Source organism: Arachis stenosperma, chromosome 5 (assembly GCF_014773155.1).
Source record: "Arachis stenosperma cultivar V10309 chromosome 5, arast.V10309.gnm1.PFL2, whole genome shotgun sequence".
NCBI classification, from domain to species: domain Eukaryota; kingdom Viridiplantae; phylum Streptophyta; class Magnoliopsida; order Fabales; family Fabaceae; genus Arachis; species Arachis stenosperma.
Genome location: NC_080381.1, coordinates 129,607,328 through 129,632,893, shown reverse-complemented (window position 1 = coordinate 129,632,893; position 25,566 = coordinate 129,607,328). Strand labels below are relative to the sequence as shown.

Sequence of the window (25,566 nt, the reverse complement as noted above, 5' to 3'; positions counted from 1 at the left end):
TACAACATCACAGAAATCAGATTTTTGACACCAACTTCCAACAATCATATCTTTTTCTAGAAAATTTCAATTTCCACAAAATCTATAGCGTTTTAAAGCTCTTTGAATTATCTTTAATTTGATAAAACGTACAATCAATTTCAAAAACTGTAGCTTAAGATATAATCCGCCAAAGTTTGTCAAAAATTTATTTTTACCAAAAACCTTAAAAACTAAATTTCACCAATTCTCTCAATTTAAACCCAAACTACTCACAACCCAAACAATACCAAAACAACATAAAAGTCCATACCACTCATTCCTTAAACTCAACCATCAATAACCTCCCAATTACACTATTCCGCACCATCAAAATCATTATTCATCAACATCTAAATTCAACCTAAATCATATCAAAGCTCATAAATTCCATTATTATTCAACTATACAATATCCAACCTTTAATATCCTAACTTATCAACTCCTTCAACAGTTATCAATCCAAGCCTAAATTTATCATCAACAATACTCATAGTCATTATCAATCCAAATCAACACCAATACCCATCATGTTATCATGATAATCATATTCGCCCACATACAACTCCCTCAACATTCATCATAATGCATATACCACACATTCTAAAAACTCCATATCATCATTATCATCATCAAACATATAATTACATACAATAAATTATTTACCCACGTCATTCAATCCTATCTTAAAGGCCATTAGCCTAAGTTTTTATGAAACATTACATATTATATAAAGAAAACCGATTCCCACACAACTCAAAACACCAAGCTTAAATGCAAGGCTCCAAAACCATCAAGCTCACTTCCAAAAATATCAAACCTCAATCTAACATCATATAACATACAAAATATCAAACCTGTGGTTCACAAAATAATAAAACATAAGGATTTAGTAAAACCTTACCTTATCCATCGACATTAGGGGTAAAATCCAATAATACTCCAATGCTAGATCACCCCTAAACAACTAAAACACAAAAAATCTAAAAAATCCAAAGCTATTTTTGAGTTTTAGACTAGGGCGGAAAATTGGAGCTAAAGAAAGAGTTTCTTACCAACAAAAATTTGTTAAAAATGACTGGCTCGGCAATAGCGATGCGTGGTTGCAAACGGCTCGTCAATCGGAGATCCGTAGCTCAAGATATGGCCAAATGAAGAAGAAGGTGAATAGTACCCTCTCTTCTTCTCTCGTGCTCGAATCCTAAGTCTTTCTTTGGAGAGAAATGAACTGAATGCTCGTTAAATAACCTTATATATATTGGACCTTGAGTTCGGTTTGGGCCCAATCTAATCCGTTATCATTTTTGGTCCGTTTGTCCCATTTTGGGACAAAGTCTTTAAGATCAGTGCTCGGTTTTCAATTATAATTATTTTTGCCTTTCCGAAACAATATATTCAATTTTTAAAATTTTATTTTCCAACATACGCGGTACCGGACAAACTAGAGCCGGTACTGCTGGCTTAAGCACCGATACACATTTTTATAAAAATTTTTCGCAAAAGATACATTTTTCCACTCAGAAAAATCCATTGAATTCAAATTTCGCCTTTTTATTTTCAAAATATTATTTCTATATTTTCAAACCTTTTTCGGGCAGTATAAAATTATTTTATTAAAAAGTTATTCCGATTCTTACAAAGAACATCATCCTCGTTGGTTCTCAGTAGAGGGTTTAAGAATTGTCATAAGAAGATATTTTAAATGAAACTATTTTCAATCATAGTGAGTCGTCAGTTCTTAATCCAAATTTAAAACTCATATTTTTTTATAAAAATTTCACGAAAATAACATTCTATACATTTCACCATTTACTAAAAAACCATCTTAACCAAAACTTACCACTGATCCAACCAATCACAGCCTTCGGCTCAAATCAAATCAACTTAGCCTCCGGCCAAATCAAATCAACATACCATCAAAATTCTAACCCAAAACAGAATCAATCACAGGCACAAACAATGTAAGGCAAACACAATTAGAGACTAATTATAGCAAGTATAACAAATAACAATTAGACAGAAATTATTAGATAGACAAATCAAAATAATTAAGCACACCCAGACAAAGCAAACAAATGCAGTATGATGCATACCTGTGCTATTGGTCGTGAGCTCACATGTCGGTTAAACTGCTAGAACTCGACGCATCCGATAGCTAACCCGGACATTGTTTCTAGGTTGCGCATCTCCAGAATAAACATAAATGAAGGAGAGTATCTTTTCGCCTTCTCATTGAGGTATCATGAAAGAGAGTGCCTTTATACATCGAAAGAGCATGTATTTTCCACCTTACAACTAGAGAAAGATGTGGGAAAAATAATACGAAGGAGAGTGCCTTTCCACCTTTCTCACATCCATACCACGACAAGAAGGAACTTCTTCATCCTCAACTTGCCAAATCCGTGAGTGGGACAAAACCTCTGTCCTCACAATATCAACCATACTTACATTCCAATCTCAACCACGCAAGCAGGATAAGACTATCATCCTTACCAATAATATTTAGAATCAATAATATTAAATCTTATGTAGAAGAAGAGTTTTGAATTATGTAGAACTTATCAGCACACATACACCGAAAATTCTTAAATAATACACTTAAATATCTTCGTGTTACACCGAAATTTGCTGCAAATACAAAAGGATATATTCTTTAATGCAGAACTCTTATATTACATTCAATTCAAACCATCAACGACGAACAATAATTTTCACAAACAAAATCATCGTTATTCACCTACATAATTATAAACTACTAACAAAAATATTAACTAGAATCGAATCACACCTTAGCTACTTGATTGGATTCATAACAATAATCAACTTTGTTCTAGTTCAATTGACAATCTGAACTTCAATTATTTATTATCTTTAACAACGAGATAACTGTTCAAAACTGATTTTAGAGCTTGATTTCAAAAACGTAGAGAACGAACGAAGAGAAACGCAGAGAACGCAAAGATGGAAGAGAATGTAGATAAAAAGTGTTGAGAAAATTCAAAAACGGAAACGAAATCTTTTCGAAAAAGGTAGTTATATATTCGCGTGATGATTGAAAAGTTGGTTAGAAAGTGACGCATGAGGTGAATTAAGTTAAAGAGACTTGTATGGAATAATGATTTGTATGTGGAGAATATTTATTATATTTGGATAGACTTTTTAAAAAGAATTTTCAAATATTAAAAATGTTTTTTATTTTTGTTTTTATTTTTTTAAAGCAAGATATTGTTGTCTTTTAAAAAAGTAAATAATTTATTTTTTAATATTTTTTTAAAAGATATATCCAAACATATTTAAAATATAATAAAAGTACTTTATTTTTAATAAAAAATACTTTTTTTCTCAAATAAACCAATCCAAATTAATACTAAATATCTAATTTGATCGATTCAAAGATTTGTTGTTTTTAAAATATTATATATGAACTCTTTGTTATCTAGAGGGGCTTAATTTGTGCTCGGGAGTAAGAGTATCCAGACATAAACTATAAGGAATTGATTCTTGTTTAGGCATAAGGATACCGAAATGTGATCTGTGAAACAGATTATTTAGAGACCTTTTTTACTGTCCAAATCTCTAGAGACCGTCGCCAAATAGCAAACAGTGACACCATTGGCAAGATACAAAAAACTTTGCTTTGAGATTGGAATGCAGGTATTAAGCTTGTGCAGAGAACAATGAACAGAGTAACTGTTGCGATTGGAAAACATCCATTCGTTGCATGGTGAATAATGCTCAATGAATGAAACCTTGAGATGACATCCTCCCTATTCTCTATAGTGATCTCCCTCAACTTGTTAGAGGAGTTGTTTCTTTGTTTTGTTTTGTTTTTTTTTTAATTTGTTTAGTCAACAAAAAAATCAAGATGTTAAGTACCTTACATTTTAATTATGAGGTGTTAGGCTTAAATGTTATGTTAGTAATAACACAAGTTTTTTTCTATAAATATATGGGAAGGGTATTTCACAGAAGAAATTTTATACACCAACTTTTTTTAAAATCTCCATTATATATAGTAAAGAACTATTTAAAAAAAAATTATGTCTGAGTCCCTTCTAATCTTTATTTATATTGTATATATAGTTTAATATTTGAATAATAATAATAATAAATATAAAAATTAATATTAATTAATAGATTTAGTTATTTTATATCTTAAAGATACATTTTAAGAAAGTAATAATAGAAATTTTTAATGTTTCAAAACATTTAATGTATTAAAAATATAAAAATTATTTTTTTAACAATTTTTAATAAACATTCTTTTTATGATATTTTTAAAATACATCCTTAGAACATTATATTAGCAGGATCCCGTAATTAATAAGTATAGTTAAGAAGTTAAAGAGGTTAAATTGACAAAATCATAAGAGAATACGTGGTTTTTAGCTCCGCGCATTTGGCACGGAAGTAGAAGGACTGAAGGAGTGAGTTGACAACGAGAGCAAGGTATGAGTACACGCACAAGTTAAAGACATGTGGGTTATAGAGTCCGTAACGGAAGAAGCAAACGGTGTCGTTTTCGGGTAACCCAAACGTCGTCGTTCCTCTTGTCGCGATCATTTTACAAAATAAAACAAATTTTCTTTTTTTTTTTTGTTATTAAATATTATCATTATTAATCTCAGAGACACTCTCTCTCTCTTTAGGCCCAAAATTTTCTCGCCGTTTCGCGTTTGCCAAGCGCATCGAACTCTTTTTCCTCTTTATTATTTTTTATTTTTACTCTCTCTATCTTCCCTTTCTCTCTCATCGTCGCGTCTTGTTCGCACAAAATCTCTGGATTTCTCTTCCATTCCCAGCGATCGATCTCGATTACTCGAAGAACCCTTCCTTTTCCCTTTCCTTCGCCGATTTTTCCGATTACAAAAAATTGCCACCTAAGCCCTAAAAAGAAAAAGGAAACACCACACTTACGCCTCTTTCTCTCTATCGATCGGCTAGGTTTTCTTTTCCCCCTTTGTTCGATTGGATTGTATTGTACAGCAGTAGCAGGAAGAAGCAGAGATCTGAGGGGCTTGATCTAGGGTTTTTCTATTTTGTCGTTGGTCTCTCTTTAGCAGTCCATGCCGATTGTTCGAATCTAGGGTTTTCATTTTTTGCTGCTGTGGGGAAATTCGACCTCGAATTAATGTTTCTTTTCAGGGAGAATTGTGGGATCAATGAAGATGGAGGAGTATTATGCATGGGTCCGGTCCTGAGGAGTGGAAACACAGCCGGCACATGTGGCCTGTACCTTCCAACGCCACCGCTGTAGCCCCCGATTCTTCACCGTCTGAATATATATGCAAAGTATATACATATAATTTGTGAAATTTACAATTTTCTTGCTTTTGGTGTTCGTAATGCGTTTGTTTTGGTTTTTCCTCCCTCTGAGCTTTTCGGTATTTTCTTTTTAATGAAAATCCTAGAGTATCATTTTAAAATCCGAAATTCCTAACATTTTTAATGTCTGGTTCGATTTTGAGCTATTTGGGTTTCCTTTTCTTTTACGAATTTATCATATCTGGTTATTGGTTTGAAGTTTTTCCCTTGGTTGGGTGATTTCGGGTTTCTTTTCTTGGTTTTTGGGATCTTAGATTAGACGCAAGTTGTTTTTTCCTTAAACATAATATTTTATTTTCATTCCTTGGGGCTATTAATTCGGAAATTAATTATGTTTTTGAGGTGTTGATAATTTGGGGGTCGGAAATTTTATTTTATATATACGCATCTAGTTTTGGATTATTAGTCCGTGTGATGTGCTTGTGCTTCTTTATGGAAGTTCTGTGAGTTTTGTTAGTCTTTTGTGTGAATTAAATGCTCTCCATCTTTTATATATCACATCCGATTTTTCCCTTCTTCAGAGCTCTATTCTAGCTGACCTGTGCTTGTTAGATTGATTATTTGTCTCTGCATTGTGCACTCTTATTCTTTTCGGCGCTGGTTTTGTGCGACGTGTATATTTCATTGATATATGTTCCGTTCCGAAACGATCCCCAACCCCAATACAACCAGTTCATTGTTGACTTATCTGTTATTGTTTATGCTTAACATATTAATACTCTTTTTTCTTAATTTTGATTACTACCTCGTGCCTAATGTAATAAACTTAATCATTCATGCTCATTGTAGGATGGACGCAAGATTCGTGTTGGTGATTGTGCACTTTTCAAGCCACCCCAGGATTCCCCACCTTTTATTGGAATAATTCGCAAGTTAATAGTTAATAAAGAAGAAAGTCCAACTTTAGAAGTGAATTGGCTTTATCGACATGCTGATGTGAATCTTGCCAAGGGCATATTGGAAGCTGCCCCAAACGAAGTCTTCTACTCCTATCACAAGGATGAAATATCTGCTGCATCATTACTCCATCCGTGTAAAGTCGCGTTCCTTCGTAAAGGTGTTGAACTTCCTTCAGGGATATCTGCTTTTGTCTGCAGGCGAGTGTATGACATTGAGAACAACTGTTTATGGTGGCTAACTGATAAAGATTACATTAATGTCAGTTTTCCTGGATCTTGTGTTTGTATTTTCCTGTGTTATATTATTGCTAGATTTTATTGATAGGTTTTTTTGTCTTCTGATGGAATCAGGCTGTTCAGGAAGAAGTTGACCAGTTATTAGATAAGACAAAATTAGAAATGCATGGGGCAGTGCAGTCAGGAGGCCGTTCGCCAAAAGCTTTGAATGGTCCGACGACAACACAATCATTGAAATCTGGTTCTGATAGTGTTCAAAATAATTCTTCCCTTGGTGCACAGGTTAAGGGAAAAAAGAGAGAAAGGGGTGAGCAGGGATCTGATCCATACAAAAGAGAGCGGTTATTTAAAGCAGATGATGGGGATTCTGTACAGGGTAGACCTGAGAGCATGTTGAAGTCTGAGATTGCTAAAATTACTGACAAAGGTGGGCTTGTAGACTTTGAAGGAGTTGAAAGACTTGTACAGCTCATGCAACCAGACAATGGTGATAAAAGAATAGATTTGGCTGGGCGAATTATGCTTGTTGATGTTATAGCAGCTACAGACCGTTATGACTGTCTTGGTTGGTTTGTACAGCTTAGGGGTTTGCCTGTGTTGGACGAATGGCTCCAGGAGGTCCACAAAGGGAAAATTAGTGACAGTAGTAACCATAAAGAAAGTGACAAATCTGTGGAGGAATTTTTGTTAGCGTTGCTTCGTGCATTGGATAAGCTTCCTGTTAACCTTCATGCATTGCAAACATGCAATGTTGGGAAATCTGTCAATCATTTACGCACACACAAAAATTCTGAAATTCAGAGGAAAGCTAGGGGTTTAGTAGACACGTGGAAGAAACGTGTTGAGGTTGAAATGAATATGACTGATTCAAAATCTGGTTCTACCCGTCCTGTGTCATGGCAAGTAAAGCCAGCAGCTTCTGAGGTCTCTCATGTTGGAAATAAGAAAACTGGAGGACCGGAGAATGCTACAAAGGGATCTGCAATTCAACCTTCGGTATCTAAACCTTTGTTGGCTAAGCATGCTTCTGTGGAGGCCCTGTCCAAGTCCTCTTCAGCTCCTGGTTCAATTAAATCGATGACTACTTCAGTAAGCAGTACCTCTAAAGATCAAAATGTTAAGGTGGTAGTTGGCGCTGCAGCATCAGATCAACCGTTGACACCTATCAAGGAGGAAAGGAGCAGCAGTTCTAGTCAATCTCAGAACAACAGCTTTTCTTGTTCTAGTGAACATGCAAAAACTGGTGGGTCTTGCCGGGAAGATTCAAGGAGCTCCACTGCAGTGTCAATGAGTGTGAGCAAAATGCCCGGTGGTGCATCTCGAACCCGGAAGTCCAGCAATGGTATACATGGTGCTGGTGTCGCTCTTGCTCAGAAGGAGCCCACTTCTGCAAAAAGTTCCACTAGAAATTCCCCTTCTGAAAAAGTTTCACCAACTCGAGTATCCCATGAAAAGTCTCCTGATCAGCCAACCGATCAAGGGAGTAATAATCAGCGTCTGATCCTTAGGCTGCCAAATACTGTTCGCAGTCCTTCACGAGGTGCTAATGGTAGCTCTTCTGAAGAACCTGCTATTCCTTGTGGGAAAGCTTCTCCTCCTTCTGACAAGAATGAGTCTCAGGATAGAAAAGTGAAGGCTAAGAATGATGGTTTGCATACCATTGCTTCATCAAATGTGATAACTGAGGCATGTGCTACAAGTTGTGAGGATCGTAACGGTTCTCCTTTGGGTGATGAACGGGGAAGGGTTAATGAAGATGGTGATAAAGTAGCAGAAACATCAAAACAAACTAATTCCCCTTCAGGTTTTATTTCCAGATCTGGGCAGACTTATGATGCATCTTTAAGCCCTATGAATGCATTAGTTGAAAGTTGTGTGAAATTTTCTGAAGCAAGTGCCTCTGTTTCGCCTGGAGATGATGGGATGAACTTACTTGCTACTGTTGCTGCAGGGGAAATATCCAGATCTGAAAATATCTCACCTCCAGCTTCACCTGAGGGGAAGTCATCTGCGGCAGATGAATCTAGTTCAGCCAATGTTTCCAAGCTAAAACATCCGGCTGAAACAGCTGCTCATACTGTTGCACAATCTGATGCAGTAGCTTCAGGAGAGCCTCAGTTTAGTGCTGTTGAGTCATTGCAATTTAAAAATGATTCAGGGCACCCTGTGACAACAATGTTGCGTGATTCTTCTGTAGACGAAGCTATTTCATCTACTTGTAAAGAGAAATCTGGTGATAACAGAGCTCAAATAAATTGTTCAGCTGCAGATTTGTCACAAAATGCCGAAGCTGTATGCCCACGGTTGGAAACGGCTGAGGATACTCCTGAAACCTTGTTACCATATAAAAAGGAGACTCAGGACCAATCACTCGAGCAGAGGGAATTTGGAAGTCACTGGGCTAAAAGTAGCGGTTCAGACTCTCAACCGATGAAGGTTGACCACTTGGGTGAGACAATCCTGGAGAATGGTAAAATGTTAGTTTCGAAAGAGACTGTTGCAACTGTAAAGATTGAAAAGGAGGTAGGTGAAAAATTACCGGAGCTATCTTCAGATGATAAGAAGATTGGTGTGGAGCAAGTGATGGTTACTGGTATGTCATCTCAAAAGTCATCTCCAGTTACAGAAAAATCTGAGTCTCCAGATTTTAAAAAGGAGGATGTGGCTCCACCCTCTGCTTCAGGTAATTCTTTGCCAGCATCCAGGGATGAACAAGCAAGTGAGATGAAGTTGGCTGCCGCTGAACTTGATGAAAAAAGGAAGGATCGAGACTCAGCAGTTTCAGCTGAAGCTAATGGATGCGATGAAGATAATTCTGGCAGGAAAGAGGTTCTTCGACAATGCTCTATGTCTTCAAATCGCCCAGAGTTGTCTAAAGTTCCTGGGAAAGAAAATGAAGCATCCAAAACCTCAGAGTGTAACCCAGATGGGAATGATTCTCATGTTGCAGGAGAGCATGCCTGCAGTATTAATCCATCTGTAACTGTTTCTGGGTCTGATGCAGCCGTAAGATTGGACTTTGATTTAAATGAGGGTTTCCCTGTTGATGATGTGAGCCAAGGGGACATTGTTAGACAGGAAGAACATGTCGCATCATCTGTGGTTCGAAATCCTTCTGCATTGCCTTTCCCCATTTCGTCCATCTCTGGGGGATTCCATGCAACAATTACTGTGGCATCTGCTGCCAAGAGACCATTAATTCCGCCGGAAAACCCATTGCGCAGTAAGGGTGAACTTGGATGGAAAGGCTCTGCTGCTACAAGTGCCTTCCGGCCAGCTGAGCCTAGGAAAAACGCAGAGACATCATCAACTAGTGATATTCCTTCTGTTGATTCCACTGCTTTGAAACAATGCCGTGCTCCTTTAGATTTTGATTTGAATGTTGCTGATGAAAGAAGTTTTGAGGATGTAGCCTCCCATGGTTCTTTAGAATCTGCTCCACCTGATCGCACCACTATGGGACTTGATCTTGATTTGAACAGAGTTGATGAGACTCCTGATGCTGTTTCTTTCTCTCTGAGTAAACTGGATGTTCCTGCTTTGCCAAGTAAGTCTTCACTGTCTGGTGGGTTATCCAATGGCGGAAGTGTGTCAAGAGACTTTGATTTGAATAATGGACCAGGCCTTGATGAAGTTGGCACAGAGGTCCCAGCTCGAAGTCAGCAGATGAAAAATAGTGCACCATTTCCATCTGCTATCCATGGTACGAGAGCCAACACTGCTGAATTGGGGAATTATTCGTCATGGTTTCCTCCAGGCAATTCATATTCAGCAATTACTGTCCCTGCGCATCTTTCTGGTAGAGGTGAACAGAGTTATGTTGCAGCTGCTGCGGCACAGCGGCTCATGGCTACTTCTGGTAGCAGTTCCTTTGGTCCTGAGCTGTACAGGGGGCCTGTGCTTTCATCCTCTCCTGCTGTTGCTTACCCACCTACTGCACCCTTTCCGTATCCAGGGGGATTTCCATTCGAGACCAGTTTTCCATTATCTTCAAACTCCTTTTCTGTTGGTTCAGCAGCATTTATGGATTCATCAACTGTTAGTGGACTCTGCTTTCCTACCATACCGTCACAGCCAGTTGGACCTGGCGGTGTTGTCTCCTCAGCTTATGCTCGTCCCTATGTCATGAGTCTTCCAGGTGGTACAAGTAATGTGATTCCTGACAACCGCAAATGGGGAAGTCAAAGTCTCGATCTTAATTCAGGCCCTGGTGGCACGGATACAGACCGAAGAGAGGATAGATTGCCTTCTGGGTTGAGGCAAGTGCCCGCTCCCAATCCCAATTCACAATCCTTGATGGAGGAACATATGAAGATGTTTCAGGTGGCAGGTGTGTTGAAGAGGAAAGAACCTGATGGTGGTTGGGATGGAGCTGATAGATTTAGCTACAAACAGCCCTCATGGCAGTAGGATAATGGAATATTTAAGTTGAGGTGAGCCCCTTATTGCAAGCCTTGACTGTGTATCGATGTTTGTTTGTTTTATTTCTCCCCCTCTTCTCCCTTCAATTTCCGCAAGTATATCTGGATCGATTTTTTTTTGTGTGTGTGTTTGCGTGATTCATTCCACATACTGAGGCCCCATTTCTTGGTGTGGATGAAACCTAGGCTCCCCATGTTATGTTCAATTTGAGGAGCTGTGCTGATGATGTTGCGGCATTAACGATGTTATGTGCTGCCTTTATTTTAAGTGCTTGGTCGAGTTTATTGTGTCTGGGTGTGTGTGGTTGTTGGTTTTTTTTTTTTTTTTTTTTGGGGGGGGGGGAGTATATTTCTGACTACCTGTGAAGTTTTCGGCCGTGTGCACGTGCTTTTTCTATTTATGATAATGATAGACATCATGGGCCCAAAGCCTAAGTGACGGGGTTTTTCTTTTGGTAATCAGTGTGGGCTACGCAATATTTTTTACTCAGAAAAATCTGCAATAATTTCGATTCTCCTTGTATTATATTTTTTTATTGTCTCTTAATTTTATGTAATAATTCACTTATGCTTCTAAGTATATGTTTATTAGATATTCTACGATCTTTTTATTGTTTTTTTTTTTTTTTATTATCCGTTTCTTCCAAATCTCTGTAGTGTCTCGGATTTTGAAATCCTTAGTTTCATGAAATTGGCTCTTGGCCAAGTCTGTCAAATTAGGTCATGTTGATGTATGCCTTTGATGTTAGATCTTTATGATTCGAGTCTCAAGGCCTGCTGAATTCGGGTCCATTTGTTTACAATGCTGTTATTTACACGATGCTGGTTCTATATTCCGCTCATATTGAGGTTGTGTTTATGTCTTGCAATTTCCCATTTTCAATGCTGTGTAATTTGGAACTTGCAATTAATTGTGTGTTCCTCGTGCCATGCAGGTTTTTTGTGGAAGATGTCGGGAATATTTGGGATAAATTTAGCATGCCGTGTGTCCACTGATGCTTCACTTGCTGCTGGCATAGCAGGGCCTCTGATGGCTGATGCAGTTTGTTTTGTATGAATCTGCTTCCAACAGATTGCCCCTTCCTTGCAGATAAGTTTTTTTCTGTGTAGATATCTAACTGAAAACAGGTGTGATAATGCCCCGCCTAGTGTCTCAGAAAACGAAAAAAAGAAAGAAAAAAGGAAAAAAAGGAAAAAAAAATTGGCATAAATGTTTTGACTGTGACCGTTCCTTGCAACAGCCCAATCCATTCTCAACCATTTGAAAGGAGAGGATTGGATGAATCACTGGCCAGGCTTGAAGCCAGTTCTGTCTTTCTTAAAATTATTTTTTCTTTCCTCCTTACCTTCTCTTCCAACTTTTGTTACATATATAGAATGCTGTAGTCTCTTGACTTTTTGAATTTTCTCACTTATCACATTCTGGTTATTGATGATATATGCACAGGTTAGCCGTCATGGTCAATGTGTGGCCTCTCTCTCTCTCTCTCTCTCTCTCTCTCTCTCTCTCTCTCTCTCATTTGCATTGTGATGTAGAGTAACTCAAATTCTTTGGTAGTGGTTCGCGTCTACGTAATATTTGTTCCTTGCTGTTGAAGGCATCTAGCCACAACCCAGCGTCTATACACGATGTCCCATGCAATATTCGACCGTGTTTTTGAAAAATATATGCTACAAAAAGATCAGTTATACCAGTTGAATACTACAAATAACGAATTATAGAAACTAAAGCACCAAAATAATAATATTCTTGCCGATCAGGTTTAATATAGCAGCTAAGAGCAACGCCAGCCCTGGGGGTTCCACTTGGAGCCATATCAACATTTTTGGAGAAGCACGTTATAAAAATAAATAAATAATCAACTCCCAATTAAAGTCAGTGACCCTTTTTTTTATGGTTGAAAATTTAAAACAACCAAACAAAAGAAAAATAAAGTCCTTTAAGTAGTTTTTGTTTTGAAGTACTGACGAAATTGGAATTTAGTATTATATTTGTTGGTTTAGTATTATATTTGTTGGTTTAGAGATTGTTATTAAAATTTGAGTTTTTGTTTTCAAAATTTTAGTATTAGTACCAAAGTGGGGAGACAAAAGAGTGAAATTTGTTGGGGGTGGAGATAGAAATTTAATAATATTTTATATTTAAAATATTTTTATTTCAATTAATTAATTAAAATTTTGTCTTTTGTACAAAATAAAATAGAATTTTATTTTTATTCTAATTTCTGTCTTTTACTTTATATGAAATATAATATTTTGTTTTTTAGTCTCTGTCTCTCTTCTAAACACTATGTAGGCAGCGTTTGTTTTGACTTTTGAGATTTATTTTAGTCTTTGTTTTTTAGTTTTTGTCTCTCTTTTAAACACTACTTACGCAATGTTTTGTTTTGAGGTACTGCGATAGAGACTGAGATTTAGTATCATGTTTGTTGGTTTAAAAACAGGTACTAAAATTTTTATCTCTGTTTCTAAAATTTACTGCGATAGAGACTGAGATTTAGTATTATGTTTGTTGGTTTAAAAACAAGTACTAAAATTTTTATCTTTGTTTCTAAAATTTCAGTATTTCAGTACCTCCAAAAAGTAGGGACCTAAGGAATTGAAATTTTTAAAGATGGATATTGAAACTTTAATAACATTTTATACCTAAAATACCCTCATTTTAATTAATTAATTCTAATTTTACTCTTTATACAAATTAAATTAGAATTTTATTTTTGTTTCAATTTCTGTCTTTCACTTTGCACCAAATAAAATACTGAAATTTATTTCAGTCTCTGTCTCTAAGTCTTCGTCTCTCAGTATCAGTCTTTCAGTCTCTGTCTCTCTACCAAACGCTATCTTAAAGACTTCTGAATATTCATCTTAAACTCCTTTTAAGATACTGGAAACTCTATGTGTTGTGAATGCGATCTCAACGTCGTCTTTGCCATGGTATGCCACTGTGTTTGCATCTCGTAAGTTTCACTGATTTTAAGAACTAAAGGATTTACACACTCAGCATTATCATGAGAATTGTTAACAAGAATGAAAGCTTCTAGACAATCTGTTTTACAAATCACATCTCTTTGCCCCAAGTCTTAGGCTAAAAAAAATCATCTTAGCAAACAATTCTTCTTAAAGAGTATTGCAACTCTCTATTGTTTTCAAACAGCCTTGTTGCCAATTTCTATTTCTGTCTTTGTTAAAACAAACGAAACTAATCTGATCTTTATAACCAGAGTAACTAGCATCACAATTGATCTTAAAAGTACCAATTGAAGGAAGAACCGAAGTGTAACTAATCATAAAAAGAATAGAAACTCGTTGCAATTCAAAGACATTCTAAAACTCCTTCTCGAAGGCTAAAACTATAAGAGTCACTTTAAAAGGAGGTCGAGGCTCATGATAGTTAAAAATTTTATTGTTTTTAGCTCTCCAAATTCACCATAGACCAGAAAAATCTAAAAGGATGTTCATTTCTATAGGACAAGAATCAGTTCTTCAAATCCAGATGATGACTGAAAATCTCTAGAGTCTGCCAAACAAACTGAGTTGGACAATTCCGATACAGTGAAAAACTGTTTCCTGGCAAGTCAAGTAACTAGGACAACTATCTGTAGGTGAAAGACCTCTCATAAGACAAAAAAAGCAGTGGGTAGTGCCTCTCGCAGACAAAGCCAAGCCAAGAATTTGATCTTTTCTGGAACAAGCTGACGCTAAAGTCAAAGTCAGCTCCCTCTGTCCTCCCATCCAAACATCTTCTTGTAGAGCCATAAGTAGCCATTACGGACATCATAAACCTCAGGTGTTTCACCGGACCAAGTCCAACCTACCACTAAACCCACTTGCACATCTGAGTTGCAGGAGAGAATGCTTTCAAACAAACTCTGGTGAAAAGGAGAATAGATCTTCTCAAGGTACCACTCTCTAACTGACCATAGATCTAAAATCTGGAGATCCGAATAAAAAATGTAAACATAATCCATCTCATTACACAGCTGTCCCTCCTTCCACCAGATAGAGAACTAAAAATTATGGTCCAAATTCCTAATGCACCAATCAAAATCATCTTTCAAAATATCCTAAATTTTACACAAACTCCTCCAAACATAAGATCTGTTATCCATAGAACGGTGGAAAGCGTCACCCAGAGAAAACCGGTATTTAGCTGTTAATAGTTGAACCAAAAACTTGTGGGGATGATGAAAGAGTTGCCAAACTAGGTTATCAAGAAAAGCAATATTAGCACAAAATGGAGCTCGTATTCCCAAACTACCAAACTTTTTTGGAGTGACCAACACCTTCCAACTAACAAGATTTAGCCCCCGACCATTGGCTTGACCTTTCCAGAGAAAATTCATCATCGTAGATGCTATAGAATTTGTTATCCCTTTGAAAAAGAGAGAGGCTTGCATGCAGTAAGTAGGAATAGCTGGCACAACCGAATTGATCAAATAGAGCCTTCTCTCCTTATTGAGTAAACGCCCTTTCTAACTAGCTAGCCATCCTCGGATCTTATCCAAAACCTCATTAAAAGATGGTCGGGTCACCCGAGAATGATTAAGAGTAATCCTGAGGTATTTGTCCAAATTCTGGACAAAACGAATAGAGGACACCCCAGTAAAAATTTCTTTTCTAGTCGGTGAAACACTACGTGAACACAACGTTTTAGACTTTTCTACATTAATTTTCATCGCAGAAATTTTACAGAAACTCTCAAATGCTCCCATTATATTTTGAACTTGTCGTTTTTCCGCATTACAGAAGAGAAGCAAATCATTGGCGAACATTAAATGCAAAATTATCGGAACCCTCTTCCACCTCCCCATAACAACTTGATGATTAATCAAGGAGGACAGTCTCTCTATACACAACACAAAAAGATATGGTGACATAGGATCTCTTTATCGAAGATCCCGTTTAGGAGTAAAACTGTCCAATCTATTGCCATTCCAGAGAACAAACAAAGAAGATGAAGTAATATAGCTCATAATCAGGTTGACTGTAGGAATAGAAAAACCGAATTTCTTGAGAGCTGCTTTAGAAATCTCCAATCAACTCTGTTATATGCTTTCTCTAAATCAATCTTAAACTCCAAAATTCTTTTCTTCGACTTAGTCCTTTTCATGAAATGAAGAATCTCTTGTGCTATAATAATGTTGTTCGGTGCTTCTTTTCCAGAATAAATATTTATACAATAAATCGTATATTTTGTTACATTATTATCTTATTATGTAATATTGATTAAATAAATAAAAATATTTTTCATTTAGAACATGACTTTAATATATTCCATCTCATAAGAGAAAAAGCTCAATGCGGTTCACTAAGTATCTCTCTTATCCTCAACAATTATAATTGTAGCCCGATACAAGTTTGTATTATGTTTTCAATTTTTTTCTTCTTCTAAAATCATTATAAAGCATGTATATTTGTAATGTGAGAATAAACTATTAATCCGACTCCTGTCCATTTCTCAAAATGACAACACGATTCTTCAAGATAAAAACGATCCATTTCGATCCATATCCTCTAATTTCGTGGCACAACGCACTTCGGTTCCTATTCTCTACTTTTCGTGACACAACGTGATTTCTGTGGGTGTTTTTCCATCAACGTGTTTTTCCATCGATTCTGAATGGAAAACACTGACGTGTCAGGTTCATAAATGGACAAAGAACTAATTGTCTCTAAATTCAAATTGGTTAGAGGTCCATTTGTCCTTATTCTTTAAATAATATTTTTTTCAAATTATTTTTTTATTCATTATATTAATATTTTTTAATAAATTATTGAATATTGTTATAATAAGTACAAACTAATTAATAAATCATTCAAATTTAAAAATATCATTTATTATGCAACTAAATAAATAATTCTCAAATATAATTTTTAAATATATAAATAATAAACATTAAAATACGATTAATATATTAATGATAATAACCTTATGATATATTATTAGTTTTATAAGCAAGATAATTTTTATAATAAAGTAGAAACTGATGAACACATTATTTGATATAGTAAAAAATTTTTAAGGGTTAAGTACGATTTTTGTCATTAAGGTAGGGGTTGAAATTTATTTTTGCCCCGGCCTTTTTTCTATACAAAATAGTCCCAAAGGTTTTAGTTTTTTTTTTAAATCGTCCTTCGGACGAAAATGTCCTTCCCCCTTCTTTTCCAAAATGCAGAAACAGAAGCAGGCAGAAGCAAAAGCAGAATGCAAAAGTAAAAAGCAGAAGCAGTAAAACAACAACAACAACAACAATGAAATAACAACAACTAGAAGAACAACACCAATAACAACAATGGATAATGAAATCAGAACAACAACAAAAATAAAACTAGAAGCAGAAGTGAAAACAGAAACAGAAGCAGAAGTAAAAGCAGCATTGGCGATGAGCATCGACGACCGAGCGAGGAGGAGGAGCAGAAACTGTGAGCGATGCGCGAGTGGTGACAGCGGTGCTAAACGCGGTCTCCCTCTCCCTTCTGGTCTCTTTCTTCTCCCTTGTTCTCTGTCTCCCCCTTCTTCATCCGTGTGTGTGTGGCGATTTCCCCTTCCGCGCTCTCCATCACAGGCGGCGGCGGTGCTACCTTCCATTCCCCTTTCTTCCCTCCCCCCGATTCTCTTTCTTACCCCCTCCCCCATTCTCTTTCTCCCCTCCTCTCTTTCTTCCCCTTTCGTGGTTTTCTTTTTTTCTTTTTTATTTTATAATTTTTTTAGTTAGGGATAATTTGGTAATAAAAATAAAAAATTTAGTAAAAAAGAATGATTTAAAAAGAAAATTGAAATCTTTTGAACCATTTTGTAGTGAAAAAAAGTCTGGAGACGAAAACAATTTTCAGTCCCTATCTTAGGGACCAAAATCGTACTTAACCCTTTTTGTAAGTAATAACAAATTTAATTTTTTTATCTCTTTAAAATAAATTAATTAATCAGTGTATTTGATATCTTTGTACTAAAATATACTATGAGTATGCTACTAATAACATATTGTTATTAATTAATCTACATTATTCTTAAATGTACATATATTTGTAAATATATGTAGATTTAATTGAATTTTAATATACACAAAATTTTAGTTAATCTACGTTATTCTTGTATTGATAAATCTTTATCGATTAACCTTATGACAATATGTATTATAAATAGAATAATAATATTATTGATGCTTTGAATTTGTTGAGTTTGTAAATTATCTATATATATATATATATATATATATATATATATATGTTTTATTTCGTTTAGTATTAGTAGCCTACTCATAGTGTATTTTGTAAAGATATAAAATGGACTTATTAATTTAGTTTAAAGAGATAAAAAATTAAATGTCTTTACGCAAATTTTTTTTACTATATATCAAATAATGTGTTCATTAGTTTTCACTTTATTGTAAAAATTATCTAGATCATAATACTAATAGTATATCATAGGAGTATTATTATTATTAATGTATTAACCATATTTTAATATTGATTATTTATATATTTAAAAATTATATTTAAGAATTATTTATTTAGTTTCATAATAAATGATATTTTAAATTTGAATAATTTATTAATTAATTTGTACTTATTATACCATATATTCAATAATTTATTTAAAAAAGAATATTAATATAATAAATAAAAAAATAATTTAAAAAAGATATTGTTTAAAGAATAAGGGCAAAAACCCCTAACCAATATTTTTACTATATATCAATAATGTGTTCATTAGTTTTCACTTTATTGTAAAAATTATCTAGATCATAATATAGTATATCATAGGATTATTATTATTATGTATTAACCATATTTTAATATTGATTATTTATATTTAAAAATTATATTAAGAATTATTTATTTAGTTTCATAATAAATGATATTTAAATTTGAATAATTTAATTAATTATTACTTATACCATATATTCAATAATTTATTTAAAAAAGAATATTAATATAATAAATAAAAAAATAATTTAAAAAAGATATTGTTTAAAGAATAAGGGCAAATAAACCCCTAACCAATATGAATTTAGAAACAATTAGGTTCTTGTAAATTTCTGAACTTGTCACATCAACGTCTTTTGTTCACAGTTTACGGAAAAACACCCAGAAAGATTACGTTGTGTGACAGAAGTAGATGATAGAAACTAAAATGGATCATTTTTATTTTGAGGGGTTGCGTTGTCATTCTAAAAAATAGACAGGGACTAAATTGGTAATTCACTCAAAATATAACTCCAAAGTTTCGTTCAACATCCTTTCATTGTCCTTCTTGACAACAGTCAAATAACTTTCACTTATTTTTCTGTAGTCGAGAGATTGTTCGCATGGTATTGGCTATTTAAGATATTGGTAATATAATACTAAAAAAAATCGTCAGAATTTATTTTATTTAATATTAATTAATTATTACAACAACTAATAAATACTACAATAATTAATAAATACTAAATAAAATAAATTCTATCTGTTTTGGTTAATTTAATTTGGTTACCAAATATTTTCATTAAGAAATATACCATCGGCTGTTGTACCTAACGTATAACTGGTTATCAAATATTTCCATTAAGACATCTATCATTCTCATCAATGTTAAAAATCAGGAACGGAGAATTGAGAAAATTTTTTGTATATCTAATATCACCACCCTTAATGGCAGCAACAACACTATTATTGTTCTCTTTTTTTACCAAATTATTCTTGTTATTATGCATCTAAACCTTGAGAACACTATAATCAACACCAACCTAACTACAATACTCTCGAACCAAATAAATCATCATCTTCCTTCTTGCATTGTCCTCGCTAAAGCTGTGGCATGGAAATTGATGTCGCAGTCTTCGACGGCACCGTCGCCATGTCAACACCGGAGAGGGCAAGGTGGTGATAAGCACAAAAGATTGGCGAAGTTGGGACTCTAGTTCGGCGTGGAGGAGGTGGTGGCAATTTTGTCAATGAAACTCGACGGCAGAGATGAATAGGTCTTCTGGCTCACAGTCGTGGAAGTTGCAGCAGCAAATGAAGGCGGCCCACTTGATGGGTGCAGGTCGCCAGCAATAGCAATGAGTGCTAGCATGACTTTCCTGCAGCAGTCGAGGGTATGACCGTCCAGAGCAACGGTGTGGTTCTTCAAACATTTCTTGTATATAATTTAGGGATGTCAATGGGGCGGGGCGGGGGCGGGGGATGCTTCCCTACTCCTCGTCCCCGCCTCCAGAATTAATCCCCGTCCCCGCCCCATTCCCCGTCATGGGGGGATAATTGTCCCCATCCCCGTTCCCCGCATTCCCCGCGTTCCCCGCGGGGCCCCATTCCCCATCTCCCTATGTTACATTCATATGGAATTATAGTAAAAAATATCAAAAACAAAAAAACAAACTAAAAAATATTATTACAAACACACAAACATATCTTATCTAAGATTATAAGTCCAGAAATACAAAATAGCAAATCATAGTCCATAAAATAAAATCTTAAAATGCAACTTCCATTATAAAGAAAGCAATAAAACAAAGTCTTTGACATCAAATATTCTTTCATTGTCGGCATAAAACTTCCAACAAACATCTCTATGTTCTCTGTTAAAACATAGAGACAAATGTTATACATGACAGAGATGGAAGCAAACACGCAGACGTAGAAGTGGAGAGGAGAAGGACACCGTGCCTGAGGAGAGAGAACGACGCGGTGAAGCTGCTAGGGTGACGGCGCAAGAGTGGCCGGTGGCTAGCTGTGAGAGTTTTGAAGTTTGAACAAAGTGGAGAGTGAGTGAGTGACTGGAGTCTAGAGAGTTGGGGTTTGGATGGGAATAGAGAGTTAGAGAGGCGCAGCACAAAGTGAGAAGGGAATATAGGGTTAAGGTTTTTTAATGGGTGAAATTACTAAAATACTCCCTATGTTAGAAATAAAGTAAGAGTATTTAAGTAAGTTTAACAATTCGGGGAATTATCGGGGATGGGGCGGGGATCCCCGCTCGGGTCCCCGCGCCTGTCTCGGGGGAATTTTGCTCCCCATCCCCATCCCCACGGGAAAAATTCTCCACCATCGGGGCCCCATTTGGGGCGGTCTCCGCAGGGATCCCCACCTGCTGGGGATTTTTGACACCCCTAATATAATTGGTTGTTGGTCGCAGTGATATGGTAAGGGAAGTTTTTGTTTTTGAAAAAGTTTAGGGATTAATAGATTTTGTGGTTTTTAGCTATCAATTCGCTATTAATGATGTTTTTAATAGTGTGAGATTACATCTATCAATTCGCTATCAATTCCCTATGATGGGGGCATGCTCCTTATGAAAAAGAGTAGCCTTACATCACAACCAAAATACGGCATAGTTCCTACCATACTAACCAATGAATCAAAGAATGTTAAAGCAAAGCTCTTTTGGGGGATTAAGTCCAATCTTTCTCTTTTTTTTTTTTAATCTTCACTCACTGAAAATTGGAAAAGGATTAATATTTATGCTAAATTCATTAATATGCATCATCTAACTGCAAAGTTTACAACCACAACATTACTCACAACAGAAATTACTTTATCCTAAGGTGAGTAGTAACTTGCATTCTTTTTTGTATACTATTCTATCCACAAGGCACATATTTTCCCTCCAATTCAATGAAGGACAACAAACAATGAGCATAGAAAGCTGAGATAGATCGTGACAAAAAGTTCCCTAACCATTCTGGAACCTTCTCCAATGTATTTATGATCTAATTCAGACCGAGATACCTTGATGAATGTACAATCCAATATGATGTGCTAACACCTTGCGATTCACAAGGTTGTTAGCAAACGGGGAAAAACATGCAGACAATGAACAAAAAGCACAATATACGAATGGAAGCATGGGAAGTTGTTCGATAATTTCTGAAAAGAGATAGTGTTATAACTATTTTTTATTATGAATACACGTAACATATAAATATACAAAAAAGAAGATATAAGTGATGGATGAACAGAAAGATAAAGACGGATAAATGCAAATGTTAGAAGTATGTCAGTCAATATATTATATGATTACATACCTCTATAATCTCCTTCATTGCTGGACCAACCATGTTAATCAACTTTGCTCAGTAGAATTAAATTCAAGACATAACTATAATTATAAACGGAACTCTTGTTGATGGAGTAATCTTTGTAATGCAATTTATTTTCCCACCCTAAAAATTTCATGAAAATTATACTAATGATAAACACACCTTAAAATTAACCAATTTGGATTGGTTGAGTGATCAGCTTATTAGTTCACTTAAATAAGTGTTGGAGTCAAATTCCACCTTATGCATATAGTAATCTATTGGGCAACAATAAACCCTTAAATAGTGCTCAGATATGTAGTGAGTGACTGACTTATCGGAATGAAAATACAGTTAACAAAAAAAAAAACACACCTTAAGATTGAGTGTGTTGTTTCCGAGGTCTTGAGCCGCCATAGCGTCTCTAACCAATTTTCTCACTTTAAAAAACTAAATTTTGCTGTAAAAAGTTTTTCTAAGGAGGTTGTTATTTAATGATGATATTTAACTTACATTAGTGGGGTGGGGTTGTGTTGGAGTTTAACACATTATCATTTATCACTACTCACTACTCTTCATATTAAAGATCATTAATGATTGAGTTGTGTTGGCCATCAAATAGGAATTTAATGATGTGTGAGTCAGTTTTCACTAGGCAAAATTTTATTGGAAACAAAAAGATAAACTAGGAAGAAACGTAATAACAATAGATGAGTTATTTAGTATAAGTTCCTTTTTGGTAACAACTAAATTGTTTTAGTAACTTATTTTAAGATTCTTCTTTGTTGTGGTTGTAATTTGTAAACTACCTTAGGCCTAAGTTATCTCAATATATCAAAGGGCGAATGTAAACATTCTCGACTCAGAATTCGGTGGTCCCATAACCTTTGGACCACTTAATGGTTTCATTAGAAAATATGTTTTTAGAATGTTTTTAACAATTACTACATAGTTCTTGAACTAATTTTAATTACAAATTAATCCCATATATTTTATTTAATTATAAAAACTGTTTTTTATTTTATAAATTATTATTTTATCAATTATCTATTATATTTATTAACAATCAAATACAAAAACAACAACCAATTATATCCTCTATTGATCCTAATAAAGCTTTTGGTCATTCCAATCGATTAAAATATTAAATTTGATCTCGTGACGTTCGTCCATGTCTTCTAAATCGTATTTCCTTGAAATTCAATCGATTGGTTTATCAAAACAATCGATTGAATTGTAACTCAATCGATTGAATTACAGTGTATCACAAAACAATCGATTAAAAGTTGTAAGGTAGAATGGTTTTCGCTTAAACCAATCAATTGTTTATACTTTTCAATCGAATGAATGCCCAAAAACAATCGATTGTTTTTGTTACTCAATCGATTGAATTCACGAAAACAACATAGATTTGCCAAATACAATCGATTGGAAAGTGATGACATTGAAGTTTTAGCCAAATTCAATCGATTGGTAATGTAATCCAATCGATTGAAAGGTGATGAAGTTGAATTTTTTGCCAACTGTGTCCTGCGCCTATTTCAATCTTGTTATCTTTTTAGAAATTATCTTATTATTCATCTATCTTATCTTTAAAATATTCAACTTTATCACCTTCCAATCGATTGGATTACATTACCAATCAATTGAATTTGGCTAAAACTTCAATGTCATCACTTTCCAATCGATTGTATTTGGCAAATCCATGTTGTTTTTGTGAATTCAATCGATTGAGTAACAAAAACAATTGATTGTTTTTGGGCATTCATTCGATTGGAAAGTATAAACAATCGATTGGTTAAAGCGAAAACCATTCTATATTACAACTTTCAATCGATTGTTTTGTGATACACTGTAATTCAATCGATTGAGTTACAATTCAATCGATTGTTTTGATAAACCAATCGATTGAATTTCAAGGAAACATGATTTAGAAGCCATGGACGAACGTCACGAGATCAAATTTAATATTTTAATCGATTGGAATGGCCAAAAGTTTTATTAGGATCAATGGTTGTTGTTTTTGTATTTGATTGTTAATAAATATAATTGATAATTGATAAAATAATAATTTATAAAATAAAAAACAATTTTTATAATTAAATAAAATATATGAAGTTAATTTACAATTAAAATTAGTTCAAGAACTATGTAGCAATTGTTAAAAAAACTCTAAAAACATATTTTTTAATGGGACCATTAAGTAGTCCAAAAATTTTGGGACCACCAAATCCTGAACTAACATTCTCGGTACATAACTTTTTTTTTATTTGTCAAAAACCTCCCTTTACAGTAAAAAAAAAAAAAACCCTAAAATACAACTAACATGTTGCTCCATATGGTTATTTTTGGTCTCTTAATCAAATAGTGAGGTTTGATTCCCTACTTTTATAAATAAAGAACATTTGACTTATCGCTTATATAATTGTTAGGAGTTAATTTGAGATCTGAATGGAAAATAAATTAATTCGTATCTGCAATGAATGGTTACTATTATAATATTTTCTATATTTATTGTTTTATATAAAAAATAATCAATAAACATATCAGTACTTGATAAATTTAAATTTTAAAGATAACAATAGAATTTAATATGTTATAAATTTTTTTTTATAAAAATATCTAACTATATATTATCATATTATAAAAGTAATTATTTTTACCGATAATGTTAAGAAGAAAAAAAATTATATATTATTTAGTATTTATTAATTATTATAATAAATAATGAATAATAAATAAGACAATTTTTGATTATTTTTAAATAATTTATTTTGATTACAAAATATTTTCATATTTTTGCATTTTAAACTCTAAACTTAGCAATATTTATTCTAAAAAAAATTGGTACCATTACTCCCTCCCTCCTATGTAAATGTGTTAAAAAATAATAGGTTTAATTATTTTATTAATTTTTATAATTTTATTAAATTTATAATTAAATTTTTACATTTTAAATTTTTTTATTAAATTTTTATATCATTTTTTATTTTGTAGTTATATCTTTTTCATATAAAAAATATTAGAATTAACAAAATATATTTTTAAAAATTGAAAATATTCATCATTAAAAATTTAATTAAACTTTCGATCACGTATTTTTTAAAAAATATATTTTATTAATTCTAATTTTTGACATGATAAAAATTTTATTATAAAATTAAAAATAATATAAAAAATTAATTAAAAATTTTTAAAATATAAAAATTAATAGAATAATTAAAATAAATTAATGTTATTGTTATAAAAAGTGCAATTAATAATTAAAAAAGAGAAATAAAAAATTAATAGTTAAATTAGTTCTCAAAGATTCAAAATCAATTTAAATATAAATTTATCTATTTTATTTTTTGTCTTAAAAATACACATTAAATTTATAAATTAAAATTTTTTTTATTAAAAATATAAAAAAATAAAATTTTAATATATTTATTTTATATTTATTAAACGATTAACTGTAGATATCAAAAGCATAAAAAAAAGTCACCAAAAACAAAAAAAGCATAAGAAAAAAGAACAAAATCCCATCCGTACGTGGGTTTCTGCCCCTCGCGTTTGGCACCGAAGTGAGAGTGAGAGCGAGCTGAGAGTAAAGTACACGCACAACTTAACGACATGTGAGTTAAAGAGTCTCTAACAGAAAACGATGTCGTTTTCAAGTTTTACCAG

General features: G+C 33.9%; 1 protein-coding gene across 2 annotated transcripts; it reads left to right on the top strand.

Annotated features, from left to right (window-relative positions):
* Positions 1 to 4,683: 4,683 nt before the first annotated feature.
* LOC130981688 (uncharacterized) lies at positions 4,684 to 12,365 on the top strand. Of its 2 annotated transcripts, XM_057905329.1 has the most exons (4): positions 4,684 to 5,310; positions 6,133 to 6,501; positions 6,594 to 10,912; positions 11,836 to 12,365. In XM_057905329.1, the coding sequence occupies exons 1-3, from the start codon at positions 5,200 to 5,202 to the stop codon at positions 10,887 to 10,889; spliced, it is 4,776 nt and encodes a 1,591-aa protein (XP_057761312.1). In that variant the 5' UTR covers positions 4,684 to 5,199; the 3' UTR covers positions 10,890 to 10,912; positions 11,836 to 12,365. The 2 variants fall into 2 exon arrangements, with proteins under 2 accessions (XP_057761312.1, XP_057761313.1); XM_057905330.1 differs by lacking the exon at positions 4,684 to 5,310 and having other exon boundaries at positions 6,223 to 6,440.
* Positions 12,366 to 25,566: the final 13,201 nt, after the last annotated feature.